Genomic DNA, 17,549 nt, shown 5'->3' with positions numbered 1-17,549 from the left:
ATTCCTCATGGCTGTCAGGCAATGGGCTAAAACAGCCCTGGAGTAAAGATTAACGTCATTTAACAGCCCAATGAAACTAAAAATTGCATTAAGAATTGAAAGATGGATGAATGATTGTTTATTTGTCCAATTTAACATTCACAGAATGATGATTTCGGAAAAAAGCCTTAAGTTTATGAGCAAGACATTGCTGAAATCCCACATGCAAGGTACTGTGCCTAAAACCAAACTTAGTTGCATGAAAACTGGTTTGCAGTTGATAGAGTATACAAATCCACATACCTGATTTTTCCCTTTTAACATCAACAGATTAGTGACTTTGCCAAATGGTAAACCTAGTGAAAGGACCTCTGCTTCTGAAACCTCATTTGGAATCTTACGAATGTGAAGAACACGAGAGGGTGGGTTTGGAGATCCTTCTCCTTTAAATTTTTTGGTGTCGTTCCCATTAGCTTTAAAAAAAAAGAAAACGTATGATTACTCAGTTTGTTTATTTTTTTCTAGTTAATATCGTATATTTAACATTAAGCCTGCCAACTTTAAACAACTAAGCAACTGTACAATACACAGACAATGAACCATTTGGGCACATACTTAGTACCTGTTGGATTTTGCTCTTCTATAATAATTGCACAATCATTACAAGAAATTGACATTCTATCAAAATTTCAAGTTCACATCTGCTCCAAGAATGGGAACCTCAACTTATTATGAAAATCTTGGAATGAAGATGCAAGAATTCTTGCTCACAATCATCTGGTAGTAAAACGTTTCAGTTCAAATGGACGACAATTTTATTCAAACAGCATTCCTACACATTTTCTTTAGCAGAAACCATGGATCTTCCCTTCCCTACAGCCAACTGAAACAAACACTGCACTGTTTCAACCACTGGCCCACTTGACAATAGTTAACACACAATTTTGATGAATATTGTATTTCCTGGGAGCAAATTACTGTAGATGCTGGAATCTGTATCTACCAAGCTCACTTACTCACTATTGGACTCCATCCTCTCTCCACCTGTCCATACCCTATCGACCTACATTTGCAATTCCTCCGATACCCTCTACCATTTTGACAATTCCCAGTTCCCTGGCCCTAACTGCCTATGGTTAACCATGGATATTCAATCCCTCTGTATCGGCATTCCCCACCAGATTTGTCCGACAGCTTTCCGATTCTTCTTTGACCAGAGAACTAACCACTTTCCTCCACTTGGCTGAACTTTGTTTGCTCACTGAATAATTTTTCCTTTAATTCATCTCACTTCTGCCAAGTCAAAGGAGTGGCCATGAGCACCCGAACAGGTCCCAGTTATGCCTGCCTCTTTATGTGGAATGATCCTTGCTCCAGCCCAATATTGGCCCCGCCCCACAACTTTTTTTCAGGACAACAACTATTTTGGTGCCACTTCATGCTACCATCTGGACTTGAAAAAAACTTCATTCATTTTGCCTCCAATTTCCACCCCTCTCTAACTTTCACATCGCTCATTTCCAACACTTCCGTTCTTTTCCTTTGACTTCTGTCTCCATTTTGGGGAATAAACTGTCCACTGCAATCCACTGACTACCACAGCTACATTCACAAACAACTCTTCCCACCCACATGCTACAAGGATTCATCCAATTCTCCCTGTTCCTTCGCCTGTGCTGCATCTGATCAGATGATGCCACCTTCCTAAAAATTGCTGCTGACATGTCTTCAAATTTTAGATTACTTATAGTGTGGAAACAGGCCCTTCGGCCCAACAAGTCCACACCGACCCTCCGAAGAGCAACCCACCCAGACCCATTCCCCTCTGACTAACACACCATTACTATGGGCAATTTAGCACGGCCAATTCACCTGACCTGCACATTTTTGTACTGTGGGAGGAAACCGGAGCACCTGGAGGAAACCCATGCAGACACGGGGAGAATGTGCAAACTCCACATACAGTTGCCTGAGGCACTGTGAGGCAACAGTGCTAACCACTGTGCCGTCCATTAGATCAGATTCCCTACAGTGTGGCAACAAGCCCTTCGGCCCAACCAGTCTGCACCAACCCTCCGAAGAGTACCCACCCAGACCCATTTCCCTCTGACTAACACACCTAACACTATGCACAATTTAGCATGGCCAATTCACCTGACCTGCACATCTTTGGAATGTGGGAGGAAACCCATGCAGGCACAGGGAGAATGTGCAAACTCCACACAGACAGTCGCCTAAGGCTGGAATCGAACCTGGGACCCTGGTGCTATGAGGCAGCAGTGCTAACCACTGAGCCACTGTGCCACCCAGATTCCTTCTTCCATAATTGCATTTTCTCACCCAGAGCTTGACAGGGCCCTCAACCAGACCTAACTGATCAGCCACGATTCCGCCCTGCCCATTCATAACAGATTTCCTGCATCCCTGACACTGATTGGGATTGAGCCTTTCATAAATCCTGTTTAGCTGGGCCAAAACTAAACAAGTATCTAGTAGAACAAAATGTGGGAGATCAAAGGACCCAGGTGTGTGTGTGTGTGTGTGTGTGTGTGTGTGTGTGTGTGTGTGTGTGTGTGGCAAATGGAGAGCGCAAACATGGAAGAAATATGGAGTTATTCTTTTGGTCTAGATCAGATGTGCACATAGGAAGCCAGAGAAACTCCCATCTCAGCATACTTCCAAGGAATTGCCTAAAAAATTGGATATTTCACTGGGCAATTCTTCTGTGTCTGCAACAGTCTCAAAGTCTCCTCTTAAAAAGAGACATGAGGGTTCCAATGAAACTAAGCAAATAAGTAAACTATTAAATAAAGTCTAATTCCTGAGTAATTATTCAACTGACCCATACTTAACTCTCATATCCCCAACTGCACTTCCCCATACAGCCCGTTAACTGTCCTGATATCTTCCACGCCTCTACTGAAGGAGGCACCTGCCACTAGACCCACCTCTGCTCACTTACCTTCTAAGTAGCTTACAGCATTTATGCTCCCTGCCCCCCCATGTTCAACTGCATGCAGAGAAAGACCATGATCGATATAATGATGCAGTCAACATTCCAACTGTTTGCACAAATTTTGAGGTGAACTAAATTTTTTTTAAATCACAAATTAGCTGCTTATATGATGGCTACTGGATGGTTAGTTGTATAACAGCAAATAAAGAGACTTTAAATAGTATGTGAAAGAGGCTTTGGCACCTCGTGAAAAGGGATAATGGGTTCTGCACAGATTCTCTCAAACTTCACTTGCTCAGCTATAACATGATTTTGACCCTGATATCTGCATTGTGGACATCCACACCAGTACAAATAGGTCACTTGGCACACCTAATCGATACCAATGTCTATGCTTCATTTGAACCTCATCTCCTTCTTCATTCAATTTTCCACCAGCCTGATCACTAATACCTCTCACTAATATGGTTTGGTAGCTTTCTGTTAAATGGATCTATAGTACCAGACGTACTTGGAAGCAAGTTGAACTTTCTCACCCTGACCTTTGAAGGTTCATCTTTTTCAAATGAAGTTTAATCTAAATTTGAATTACTTGGTGACTGTCTTATGACTCTAGTTTGCCATTGTATAACAAGCAGCACACTGTGCCTGCTGGTATCAAAATCTCTCAATTTTAAAGATCCAAATCAGGTCACCCGTCAAAAATCTCTCTCATTTGAAGCCACGTAAGCTTAGTTATGCGCACACAATCATAACAGTACAGAAGAGGCCTGTCAGCTCATGGAATCAGTACCCCCAAATTCCTGGTAAACAGTTTCTGTAATCTCTCCAGTGCCTCTATATAGTCATAGAGATGTACAGCACGGACACAGACCCTTCAATCTAACTTTTCTATGCAGACCAGATATCCTAACCCAATCTAGTCCCATTTGCCAGCACTTGGCCAATATCCCCTTAAACCCTTCCTATTCAGATGCCTTTTAAATGTTGTAATTGTCCCCATCTCCACCACATCCTCTGGTAGCTCATTCCATACACACACCACCCTTGGTGTGGAAAGGTTGCCCTTTAGGTCCCTTTTAGATCTTTTCCTCCTCACCCTAAACCTAAGCCCTCTAATTTTGAACTCCCCCAACCCAAGGAAAGATTTTGTCTGTTAACCCTATCCATGCCCCTCACGATTTCATAAACCTCTAGAAGGTCACCCCTCAGCCTCCGACACTCCAGGGAAAACAGCCCCAGCCTATTCAGCCTCTCCTTGTTGCTCAAATCCTCCAACCTTTGCAACATCCTTGTAAATCTTTTCTGAATCCATTCAAGTTTCACATCATCGTTCTGATTTGAGGAAGACCAGAATTGCATGCACCAATCCAATCGTGGCCTAACAAATGTCCTGTACAGCTGCATCATGACTTCCAAACACCTATGCTCAATGCTCTGACCAATAAAAGAAAGGCATACTAAAATGTCTTCTTCACTATCCTGTGACTCTACTTTCAAGGAGCTATGAACCTGCACTCCAAGGTCTCCTTGTTCAGCAACACTTCCCAGGACCTTCCCATTAAGTGTATAAGTCCTGCTAAGATTTGCTTTTCCAAAATGCAGCACCTCGCATTTATCTGAATTGAACTCCATCAGCCACTCCTCAGCCCATTGGCCCATCTGGTCCAGATCCTGTTGTAATCTGAGGTAACCCTCTTCGCTGTCCACTACACCTCCAATTTTGATGTTATCAGCAAATTTACTAATTGTACCTTCTATGTTCAGGTTCAAATCATTTCTATAAATGACAAAAAGCAGTGGACCTAGAACTAATCATTGTGGCACACCACTGGTCAAAGTCCTCCAGTCTGAAAAATAATCCTCCACCACCATCCTATGTCTACTACCTTCGAACCAGTTCTGTATCCAAAACGCTAGTTCTCCCTGTATTCCATGCTAGCCAGTCTACCACGAGGAACCTTGTTGAATGCCTTACTGAAGTCCATACAGATCACATCTACCGTTCTGCCCTCATCAATCATCTTTGTTGCTTCTTCAAAAAACTCAAATTAGTGAGACATGATTTGCTACGCACAAAGCAGTGTTGACTGTCCCTAATCAGTCCTTGCCTTTCCAAATACATGCACATCCTGTCCCACAGAATTTCCTCCAACAACTTGCCCATCACCAATGTCAGGCTCACCAGTCTAGAGTTCCCTGCTTTTCCTTACCACCTTTCTGAAATAGTGGCACATTTGCCAACCTCCAGTCTTGCAGCATCTCATTTGTATCATCAATAGTCACAGATATCTCCACAAGGGCCCCAGCAAATCACTTCCAATAGAGTTCTGGAGTACACCAGATCAGATCCTAGGGATGTACCCACCTTCATGTGCATTAAGACATCCAGCACCAACTCCTCTTTAATATGGATATTTTTCAAGATGTCACCATTTATACCCCCTTTATAATATGGAAAGCCAAAACAGCACATTGGACTCCAACTATGGCCTAACCATGCGCATGTTTGTATATGTTAACCAAGTAAGTTTGTTGCAAGCATGGTAAAAACTTGGCTACTTTTCCAATGTTTTCCTTCCAGAAATAACCCCTACTGTTTGCTTTGTGTAAACACCTTTGACTTATATTGCCTCTTGTTTTTTAAAAAAATTATTCATTCCTGGGAAGAAAGACAATCTCACAAGGCCAGCGGCTATTTCCAATTCCCAACTGCTGTTGATGTCAAATTACTTCTTAAACTTCTGCAGTCTGGAGTACACTCAACAGTACTATTAGGAAAAGTGTCCCAGGAGATTGTCTCAGGAACAGTAAAGGATTGACAATATATTTCCAAGATGGGATGATAAGTGTTTTAGAGGAATACCGGCAGGTGGTCATCGGCATTATGTCAGCTGCTCTATTTCATTTAGATGGTAGAGTACAAGATGCTGACAAAGAAAATTTGGTAATGTAGGTTTGGTGCTGTATTTCTGTCAGTGCACATTATGTACATTATTTGAAGCATTCATTAATGTCAATTAAATGGCCTGCTGTGACATGGATATTTTGAGCTGTAGAATTCCCAGCCTCTTATATGCTTGCTTCCAGCACAGGCAGCTTTAGCATCTGAGGAATCAGAGTTTATTGAACCCTGTCAAAATCATCAGTAAGCAATCCTACTTTTGATCATACGTGGGAGGAGCATTGATGTTTTACTTTTGGAATTGTGCATACGAGGCGCTGTGGAAACTTGGTCGTCAAGGATATTTAAAGTGGTAGATCAATCATACCAAAAATGTTGATACCGTGAGATAAAGGCTTTGAAATGAATGATCAGCCACAGTTGAGTTGAAAGGTGGTGCAGGCCTGATAGATTGAATGGCCAACTCTTATTCCTGTCATCCTATGAAATGACGCAAGATAAGAGTCAGAATCATACTGCAAGGAAACCGAAGTCTGGGTCCAACACAAATGCTGACCAGGTTTTCCCAAATTAAACTAGTCCCATTTTTGCCTTATTTGGCCATATCCCTCAAAACCTTCCTTATTTATGTAGCTGTCCGCATGTCTTCTAAGTGTGACTGTACCTGCATCTACCACTTCCTCTGCAGTTCATTCTACATATGCACCACTCTCATTGTGTAAAAGTTGCCCCTCAGGTCCCTTTTAAATTTTTCCCTCTCACTTTAAACGTATTCCCTTTAGTTTTTGACTTCCCTGCCCTGGAGAAAAGCCCTTTGCTATTCAGCTTAGCTATGCCCCTCATGATTTTACAAACTTCTATAAATGCCACACCTCAACCTCCTATGCTCCGTGTAAAAGAGTATAGCTTATCGAGCCTCTCCTTGTACCCTCCAGTCCTGGTAACATCCTTGTAAATCATCTCTGTACCCTCTCCAATTAACTATATCCTTCCTCTCAGAAGGCAACCAGAACCATACATTGTATTCCAAAAGTGGCCTAAGATTCTGTACAGCCACAACATGACGTCCCAATTTCTATACTTAATGGTCGAAACAATGAAGTCCAGCATATCAAATACTTTTGTCACCACTCTGGGCGACATGTGACACCACTTTCAAAGAATTATCTACCTGAAAGCCTTGGTGTCTCTGCTCTGCAACACTCCCCAGAGTGCTACCATTAACTGTCTAATTGCTGCCCTGGTTTCTCTTACCAAAATGCAACACCTCACATTTATCTAAATTGGGAAGGATGTTGTGAAACTTGGGAGGGTTCAGAAAAGATTTACAAGGATGTTGCCAGAGCTGGAGGGTTCAAGCTATAGAGAGAGGCTGAATAGGCTGGGGCTGCTTTCCCTGAAGTAACAGAGGCCGAGTATGACCTAAAATCACGAGGAGCATGGATAGGGTGAACAGCCAGAAGTTATTTCACCAGCATAGGGGAGTCCAAAACTGAAAGGGCATAGGTTTAAGGTGAGAGGGGAAAGATTTAAAAGGGAACTAAAAGGCAACATTTTCACACAGAGAGTGGTGCATGTATGGAATGAGCTGCTAGAGGAAGTGGTGGAGGTGGGTACAATTGCAACATTCAAGTGGCAACTGGCTGGTATATAAACATAAAGGGCTTAGAGGAATATGGGCCAAATGCTGGCAGATGGGACCAGCAGGGTCTTGTTGGGAATGCTGAATTCACAATTAGGAAGTCAACCTTGACAAACACAGGATGTTACATTTCCCATCATTCCATCTAGCCCTCCTCACCAATTAATTTCAGGAGCTTAACTATTCCCTTACCTAACCCTCTGCAACGTTTGTTACAAATCTCCCTAATTTGTTCACAGTAATTTTCAGTGAATGAAACCTGAAGAACTTGGTCGAATGCAGAATCTTTAAGAAATTTACTTGTTCTAAGCCTTCACACTAGTTACTTCCCATGCAGTTGAACTACATTAAGACAAGAAATAGGAACAAGAGCGGGCCATTCAACCCCTCTAGACAGCTCCATCATTCAACAAGATCATTGTCGGTCCTGACATTCTTCACAATCACTTTGCTATTCTTTTCCCATAACCCTCGATTCCGCTACTGATCACAAATCAATTTCTCTGCCATTAAAATAAGCCCATGAACTGCTCCCGTCCCCAAGTTCTGTGGCAAAGGGTTCTCAAGACTGAATCCTTGAAGAGTACTCAGTGTGCAACACATTGCTGTTCCAAAACAAAAAACTAGATCAAATGGTGCAGAACAAAATAAAGCAATACAGTTTAAGCCAGACGCTACAACAAACATCTGCTTATAATGGCCTCTTGTATTAACGGGTACAATGTATGCTTCAAAATCTGTATCAGTAAGCCCTTTCAAGATAAACTGTTTCAGTCAAGAAGAAACACCACAAAAGCATTTTCACTGAAAACAACTGCCTCAATGAATCAACTAGATTTTAAATTGACTGAAGTTAAAACAGTTAAAATTATATCTTGATCTAACATTGTTTAACTAGCATTTTCTTCAAAAATTGAAAGTACGATAAAAATCAATTATTACAGAATAATTTTAACTATTCCCTCAGGTAGAATTCTGTCATTCCAAAAATCAGGCCATTAAAATTGCACCCACAGTGAAAAGTTGGCCAAAAATTTTACATTCATGGTTTGGTGCACCGTTCCAAAATTTCAACAGTAGTGAGGAAGAACCACAATTCTACAAACAAAAAGTGTTCAAAAACAGACCTGTTAATTTAAGGACTTAAAAATTGTATTATGTTAAACTGCATATATCAATTTTGATAGTTCAAATGATACAACTAATAAACTGACAAGAAAGTTCCTTTGAGAAATGACTTTGGATCTTGCAAGTCTGAGATGTTCAAAAGCACAATTGACTTGTTTTATCAATTTCCTTATACAACTTAAATAGATGATGAAAAATTCTGCAAAGGGATCAACTTAAGACTTGCACAAGATCTTTGTTAAGTCTCTACCAAAAAGAAAGTAATTCAAATACAGAAAAGGAGAGTACAGGAGAAAATGTGGGAATTAAGAATTGGATAACTTGCAGAATACAGATGGGTATGGGAGTTGAAACTGTTCTCCCAGAATGGGAGTGGAGAAATACAAAACTTGGTCAGAAACAAGGCAACCTGGTGTCAAACTGAAGCAGCTACCAAACAAAGACTACCTGCATGTCAAACAGCAGGACAGCAAGGATAAAGAGAGTAAAATAATCCCACAATTAGATCTAAGCTCTGAAGTCCTGCTACAATCAGTCATGAATGGCACTGTAAAATTAAACAACGCACTGAAGATGGGGATATTTGTGAAGTTGCCTCGTCCAAAAATAGAAAAGCCAGGCACATTAGTGCTAAATATAAGGCGAAGGCTGAGACATTTGCAACCATCTTCAGGCAGAACAGTCAAGAGGATGATTCATCTCTGCCTCCTCCAGTGGTCCCAGAACAGATGCCAAACTTCAGACAACTCAGTTCGTTCTGCATGATATCAAGAAATTATCAGAAGCAGTGGATACTGAAGGTGTCACCAACAGCGCTACTAAGCAGCACCAGATGAGCGTCAGCCTGCTTAATATGTCTAGTTTTGATTGTGCCAGGACCATTCAACTCCTGACCTCATTTACAACCTCAATTCAAAAGAAAGGCTGAATTCCAGCCGGGAGTTGAGAATGACAGTCTTTGGCATCAGGGACACATCCAATTGAATATGGCATCAAGGACAGCTAGCAAAATTGGAATCCATGGGAAGTGGGGGTGGGTTAACTCTCCACTGGTTACAATCATATAAAGAACATAGGAAGACCATTATGGCTTTGGAGGCCAGTCATCTCAGTTCCATGACTCTGAGGAGTTCCACAGGACAGTGCCCTAGGCCCAACCATCTTCAGCTGCTTCAATGGCCTTTGCTCCATCACAAGGTCAAAAGTGCAGCTATGTGCCGATGATTGCAAGTGTTCAGCACCATGTGCTGACAATTCCCAAGTGTTCAGCATCATGTGCAACTGCTCAGATATTAAAAAGGAGTCCATGTTCAAATACAACAAACTTTGAGCAATATCAGAGTTTGGGCTGATAAGTGGCAACTAACATATATGCCACACAAATGGCAGGCAATGACTATGAATTATTTATAAGTACAGCCTTGAATAAAGTCAAGTCACACAGCTCATGTGTTGAATACATCCAAATGTTGTGAAGCAGCATTCACCATCTTTCAAAAATCATTTGTCCAAAAGAAAATACTTCAGAGGTCACCATGTACTTGTATGATGCTTGATTAGAACACAACTTCAAAACTCTCAAGGTGTGGTCACTAAAAATCAACATTCAGGGTGGAAATGTGGCACAAGATTAATCCTTGGTGTCATGATTTGGAGGTGCAGGTGTTGGACTGGGATGTACAAAATTAAATTCACACAACATTAGGTTATAAGCCAACAGGTTTATTTGGAAGCACTAGCTTTCGGAGCACTGCTCCTTTATCAAGTGGTTGTGGAGTATAAGGTAAGATTGTAAGACAGAATTTATAGCACAAAGTTTACAGTGTGATGTAGCTGAAATTATATTTTTAACAAGACCTGGATTGTTTGTTAAATCTCATCTTTTAGAATGAACATGTTGGTTTCAGTTCTTTCATATGTAAATCCCAGAACTTTTTTTTATGTAAAAAGTTACTTTAACAATAGGTGCCATGTCAGCCTACATAATGCATTGAAGGTATTAGGTACCCTAAATGAGGTTGTCTGTGGCCCAATATTCAGACTAATTCTAATCTAAAAAAGGGATTTAAAGAAACTTATGTGGATTCATGCAGTTTATGAGCAAAATAAAATGCAATTATGCAAGCACAAATTCAGACCACAAACTTATGAGAGAATGCAAAGGGGTATAAGTCTGAGAGCGAGAGAGAGCGAGAGCGTGTCTGCAGGAGCGTCCGTGAGCACATGACAGCGCATCTGTGTGGTGCAGTGGGGTCACCTGTATGTGACACGATCCCTGGTGTAAGCTATGGCCTTTACAAAAGATTATCTTAACATATATGACAGATAGTACACAGAATGGAAAGTGGCCTCAAACAAACTGAACAGAATTTAAAATAAGGTCCTGTATGCAAGCAAATGAACATTAATAGAGAATAGCAGCTATTTCTCCTGCATGCACTAACACAAATGTGGGTCCAAATAGATGCAGTGAAGCAAAAGCGCTCAGATTATGTAACAATTAGGGACCTTTCCGCTCGCATATTAGCATCTCAATAAAGCTGCTAGAAATTTTTGACAAACTGTAAGCATTTTACTTGGAAGACACTTATCGGTTAAGACGAAAATAGTGTTACTTTAAATGAAATCAACAATTTCTTGTCGGTACATTAAAGAAACAATGATTTTGAATCTGTTGATTTCATAATTATCTTCTGTTCCTGCTATCAACTCCAACCCTATCCTTCAACTGTATGAAGCTGAACCAGACCACAGTCAAAAGACAGCACCAGTGCGTTTCCATCACTACCACGACATATGAACTTAAGCATTGGCAAGCAATGTCTGTGGCCCAATAGTTTCGCTTCTTAGCGACCAGAACTTGAGAGTTTTGAAGTTGTGTTCTGATCAAGCATCATACAGGTACATCATGACCTCTGAAGCTAGGGCCTCAAAATACTTTATAAATTTGAGCACATCACAAACTAAGTTACAGGTGGCCCATTAGAAGATTAGAGAGTAAAGATTTGCAACTGAATTGAGAGATTAGAAGTCCAGCAGCCTGCATCACCAATAAGAGCATTCTTAACATTATAAAAGTAGTAATGGTTGAGCCAACCCCTTTAAACATAGAGGCAAAGTAATATGCCTATCGTATATCGAGCATGCTGTTACATTAGTGATGCAAGTAGTTAAATCAGTGTTCTATTCAACAGAATCCAATAAAACCACCATCAAAAACTAGCAACAGGAAATTGGCTATTCGCTCGCTTGTATCTTGAATGACTTTTTTTAAATTATGGGGATAGAAGAGAGAAAAACAAACTTCAAAAAGTTTTGGAAACCAACACCATTACGTCTGACATCTCCAGCCTCCATACTTGACTGTTAATTTCTGATCTATAAATTGCGCCTTTGCACCATCAACTGAAAACAGAACAAAAGCTTCCAGATTTAAAAGGGGACCAAAGGAGCAGCTTTTTCACACAGAGGGTGGTGCATGTATGGAATGATCTGCCAGAAGGGGTGGAGGCTGGCACAATTACACCATTTAAAAGACATCAGGAGGGAAACAATTTGGAAGGGTTGAGGGGGACATGGGCCAAATGCTGGCTTTCAGACTGGAATAATTTCAGATAGCTCGTCAGCATGGACTAATTGGACTGAGGGGTATGTTTCCGTACTGTATATCTCTATGATTCTATCCAGTTCTACTTGAATATCATCTCCTTCAACATATCCTCAGGCAATTTGTACGATATCCAACACAGGATGAACAGAAGTTTTTTTCCAATTAAATATGGCAATCAACTCAATTTGCTAACCAGTGACCCTATCCCACTCAACTGCTCAAGGTCAAAGGTGTCAGATTTGACCGTGACAAACTTCTGACCACACAGCTATCGCATTCAGAGCCTAGTTCCACCTTTGTAGCATCACCTAATTCCATGCTTGCTTTGCTTCATATGCAACTGAAACCCTCAGTCAGTACTTGGGTATCTTTACATGCGATTTATCCAACACAATCCTAACGAGCCTTCCAAAATCAACTCTCCGTAAGCCTGAGGTCACCCAACTGCCTACATGTTTCAAGTCTTCCTCTCACATCAACCGTGTCCAACCCTAACTTCATATTGGAAGCTGTTTTCCACGCTTGAATTTTTAAATTCTCATCTTTGCTAATAAAGCCCTGCAGGGCTCCATCCTTAATCCTCTCCAGCTCCATGTTGTTTTGAGAATCCTGCACTCCTAATGCTGGCCTATTGAGCAACCCCATGTTAAACCCTCCAAAGGTCTGGAACTCCCTGACTAAAACTCTCTACACTTGCCTTTCCTCCTTTTGACATATTCTTGTAAACCTTAACTTTATGAGCAAGCTTTTGGAGTTCTACCCAAATATCTTCTATGCAGCTGAGAAACTTGGATTTACAATTCTCCTAAAAAAAAAACTGACTATATTCACAATAGTACATAAATATACCTTGTTGTCAGACTGAAAATGTTAACTTAAGGCATCTGAAATTGAACCAAAAGATGAACACAAATTCCAGCCAACCTTTGGCGTCAATGTACCTAGCCTTCTCTGGACTAGCTTTGTTACCTTCTATTCATCTTTGGGATGTAATTTTTTTTATTTTTAATTCTGTTGTTCCATTTAGAATGCCAGATAGAGGCAATATGTGTCACCAGACATTGAAACCTAAGACAAGTTTCAGTGATCTGATCTCAATACACATATAGCAGAGTACTTTCTCAGTGCACGCGTGTCGAGAATGCATACATGGTTTTATTACAATCATAGTGTGGAAACAGACCATTTGGCCCATCGAGTCTGCATCAACTCTCCTAAGAGCATCCCAGCCAAACTCAGCTCTCCAGCCTATCGCTGTAGTCCAGCATTTCCCATACCTAATCCATCTAAGCTCTACATCGCTGGACACAATGGGCTATTTAGCATAGCCAATCTACTTAAACTACACAGCTCTGGACTGCGGGAAGAAACCGGAGCACCTGGAGGAAACCCATTCAGACACAGGGACCATGTGCAAACTTGATACAGACAGTTGCTCAAGGGTGGAATCAAACCCAGGTTCCTGGCACAGAGACAGCAGTGTGAACCACAGCCACCGTGCCACCCTATTCTGTGAATATGCAAATCTAAAACCGAACTGTAGATGCTTTCTGGAGCTCAAAAACAAGTGCTGAAGAAATGCAGTGGTCTCACAGCTTCCGTACAGAGAGGAAAGTTAACGTTTAGAGTCTAGTGACCCTTGGTGAGAAATGTTAACTCAATTTTCCTCTCTGCAGATGCTGTAAAGATGACCTTCACTTCTCCAGCACTTGCAATGTTAAAAAAAATCTACTACGTCTCAAATTAAGTTAAAAAAAGTTTTCTAAAGCATGTAAATGCTTCAACCTTCCAACTTTAACCATAATGCAAAGGTCGTATTTGTTCATTTTACGTTTTCTTAGATTAGATTCCCTACAGTGTGGAAATAGGCCCTTCGGCCCAACAAGTCCACATTGACCCAGACCCATTTCCCTCTGACTCATGCACCTAACACTATGGGCAATTTCGCATGGCCAATTCACCTGACCTGCACATCTTTGGACTGTGGGAAGAAACTGGAGCACCCAAAGAAAACCCACACAAACACGAGGAGAATGTGCAAACTCCGCACAGACATAGTCGCCAGAGGCTGGAATTGAATCTGGGACCCTGGTGCTGTGAGGCAGCAGTGCTAACCACAGTCTTTTTCGCAATTCACTGCACCACTTTGCAAAAAAGACTGAATAAGGAATTACTGTACTATCAGAAGGCAAGCTACTGAATGCAAGCAATGGAAATAAAGTAAGAGGAGAGGTCCTGACACTGGAATATATATATAGGAAGATTTGGTAAACAGCAGGTTGACAATTGGTCTGAGGAATGGTAACCACTTTTGGATGCCAAAGTTCAGCCTGATGACAACTTTGGTTCCTGGGTAGATCAACAGCTTTTGTGTACATGAACAATAAAGTGAGAAGTCTTTAAATCTCTGGAAGAGGAAGTGGTGCCTATTCATTGAAAATGTCTCGGCTGAAGAAAGCCAGTTTATCTTCTCCCATTAGTTGCTTTAAGCTAGGCCCTCTACCCACTAACTTAGACTTAGCAGTTTTTTGACCTGCAAAGCGAAAAAGAGACTGGAGAAAGGAAACTCAAGGACACAAAGTCCTGGCAAGCAAAATCATCAAATCTAGTGGATTGTGCTGTTGAATGGAGGTTCCCAGTTCCATTCTCCCCTCTAGCCATAAAACAATTGTTTTGGTCTGTGCATGCACACATGTGCGTAGGTTTTTTTTGTGGGGGGGTTAAGGAGGGGTTACAATTTTAACTAGTACTGATAGAATGGAAGTTTGTAATTATTTTCCTGTGATTATAATCCATCAATTTTTAATAAATCAACGCTCAATACAGAAACCTGGTCCACATTTACGGTTAACCTGTAAATATCTGGCAGGTAAACTAGGGACTCCACGTAAAGCCTTTAACTTTTGTGTGACTCCAGGAATAGTCAGGCCTGATTGCTTATGCATGACACATCAGCCACAAGTATTTAATTTCCATGAGCCTTTCTTGGTAATATCTTCTGTCATCCCGTATTTAGTTGGAAGAACTTGTTTTACAACACCAGGTATAGAAAAGAAACTTGCTACTGCCTGCCATGGACACAGACAAAAACTGAACCCATCCTCTGTTACAGTACTCAAACTTTACAGGAAATAATTTGAAAATTGACAATTATCAGAGTTGGAATCAATGTGTCAGGAAGCAATGAACCAATTGGGCACTGCTGTTCTGTTGGATCGGTAAATATTTAGCTAAAATCATTAATCACTAGTGGCAAGGACCTGAATATCATTCTCCAGAGGCTAGACTACTGGCAACCTAAGTACCTATTAGAATTTATTTTTAACTGAAACAATTTATACATGTTTTGTGCCTATGTTTAAGGCCAAATGAGAAACAATGATATCAAACTCAATTTTTTGTTTCCTTGTCACCTCGGCTACGAGTGGTGAATCATGTTGTAGTACAGTTCCAAGCATATTCATATCCTTATATGGCTAATATTTTCAAGACTGCACTACCCAGACAATGTTTTTTGTTTGCTGGTCAACACCCGTAGGACGTCTGAAGAAATCTAATCATGCTATCACTTGACATTCAAATAGCTGGACTTTAAAATGAGACACTATACAGTAATTCAAAGTCACATCAGCAACCTTTTCTGTCCCATAAACTTTCAACTACCACAAATGATGGCCTTTCCTCTCCATTGGTATATTATTTATGGCAATATTATTTGTTGTAAATAAATGATGAGTCTAGGGAGTCACCAGTACGCAAGAGTGAGAGCTACAGAGAGCACAAAAACATCCTACAACAGGGCAGGGGTGAAACACAAGCCCTTGAAAACCATTTTCGGTGTGCCAATTATTGACTGAGCCATTAAGCAAATAGCATGCAAAGAAAATTAAAAGTCATATTCAAGTCCCAATAGTAAATAAATAGTATTTCAACTCACTGCAATTTCTAATGCCCTAACACGCTAATTAGGAAAGAAAGATAAACTTGTGCTCAAAGTTATGATTCATGAAATAATGAGGGGCAGATATGCAAAACGTAATATGGTTTTAACAAAGGGAAGTTTCAAAATTAAAATCAGGGCCCAGACCACCACATGTAGTGCAAGAACAAAAGATTAAAACTATAATGAATTACAGTATGCTTACAAATCAACACAATCCATTGTTGAAATTAATTTTTACAACCAAAAAGTCACCACAAAGTCAGAACTCTATTTATACAAACAAATAAGTTTTTATGTACCAATAGTTAAGACACCAGCTTTTCAAAGCACTGTGTTCACTTTTTCAGAATGTGCTGTGCTATAATTTATAATATCCAACAATACTGAACATGTTGCATTAGTTTCAGATTAGTCAAATAATAACTTTAAGTACATTTAAAAATGTGTCAGCAAGCAAGATGTCACTTAGTTTCAGATATTCAAAATGCCATTACTAATCAGATTTGATAGGCAAGTCACAAGTACCTGTAGCTGGAGTAGAATTGCTCATGGTAGATGGGCCGTTAACAAGACCAGCAGAAAGAAGCTCGTCAGATCCCCGCTGGAAAACAAAATTCAAATACTTCAGTAATTTGACTCATTTAACTCAGATTGATACAAAAATCATTGTTAACAAATAAAGTGGAACCAGATGTGTTTAATCAAAGTTTTTATTTTATATGCTCATGTAATATGGGCACCACCAACATATAATGCCCACTCCTAATTGCCTAGAAGGTACTGAAGAATTGACCATATTGCAGAATCTACAATGAAATGTATGCCAAACAGGCAATAGCAGATTTCCGTCCCTAAAAAGTACATTAACAAACCACATGCATATCTAAGATCATATTGGGATCACGTTTGCTCAATGCTTGGAGCAAATGAAAATTGACAAAAGAAATTTATGAAGTTACCAACATTTTTCTGCAAGAGTATCTCTTTGCAATCTTAGATATAAACTTAGGTAATCAATATCTTGACACTTTTATCCAAAACTATAATTGCCAAAAAGTGCAATGCTCCCTCTAAGAATATACCTTTTGTCTCTCAACTGCACCACATTGCAGTTAGAGGAGTATTCTGAAGACGAATTCACTTTCACGAGCAAACTTAAGAACATAGGCTGCTGAACAAGCATACCAACACAGGATAGGCAGCATCCAACAAATTCAAATTTCAGTTAATTAAATAGTAAATACTTTTTATTTATGACATTTCAATAAATGAAGAGACAGGAAGAATGGAGGAGTTAAAAAAAAAACTAAACGGTTGTTCTCTTCTTCACAATCCCTGGCCTTGTATCCTTCCAACTTGGAAATGTAAAATGTAATCTGATCACAT

The 17,549-nt window shown here is 40.3% G+C and overlaps 1 protein-coding gene across 3 annotated transcripts in view; it reads right to left on the bottom strand.

Moving 5' to 3' along the window:
- ptbp3 (polypyrimidine tract binding protein 3) overlaps positions 1 to 17,549 on the bottom strand; it is an 80,962-nt gene that overhangs the window by 44,489 nt on the left and 18,924 nt on the right. For all 3 annotated transcript variants that reach the window (XM_043715888.1, XM_043715898.1, XM_043715905.1), the window contains exons 2-3: positions 16,689 to 16,767; positions 283 to 452 (exon numbers count right to left, since the gene is read on the bottom strand). In XM_043715888.1, the coding sequence (XP_043571823.1) occupies positions 283 to 452; positions 16,689 to 16,713 (195 nt within the window). In that variant the 5' untranslated portion in view covers positions 16,714 to 16,767. The remainder of the gene's footprint in view (positions 1 to 282; positions 453 to 16,688; positions 16,768 to 17,549) is intronic.

The sequence above is a fragment of the Chiloscyllium plagiosum genome, chromosome 2 (assembly GCF_004010195.1).
Source record: "Chiloscyllium plagiosum isolate BGI_BamShark_2017 chromosome 2, ASM401019v2, whole genome shotgun sequence".
Lineage (NCBI taxonomy): Eukaryota > Metazoa > Chordata > Chondrichthyes > Orectolobiformes > Hemiscylliidae > Chiloscyllium > Chiloscyllium plagiosum.
This window is presented reverse-complemented; position numbering and strand designations above follow the sequence as displayed.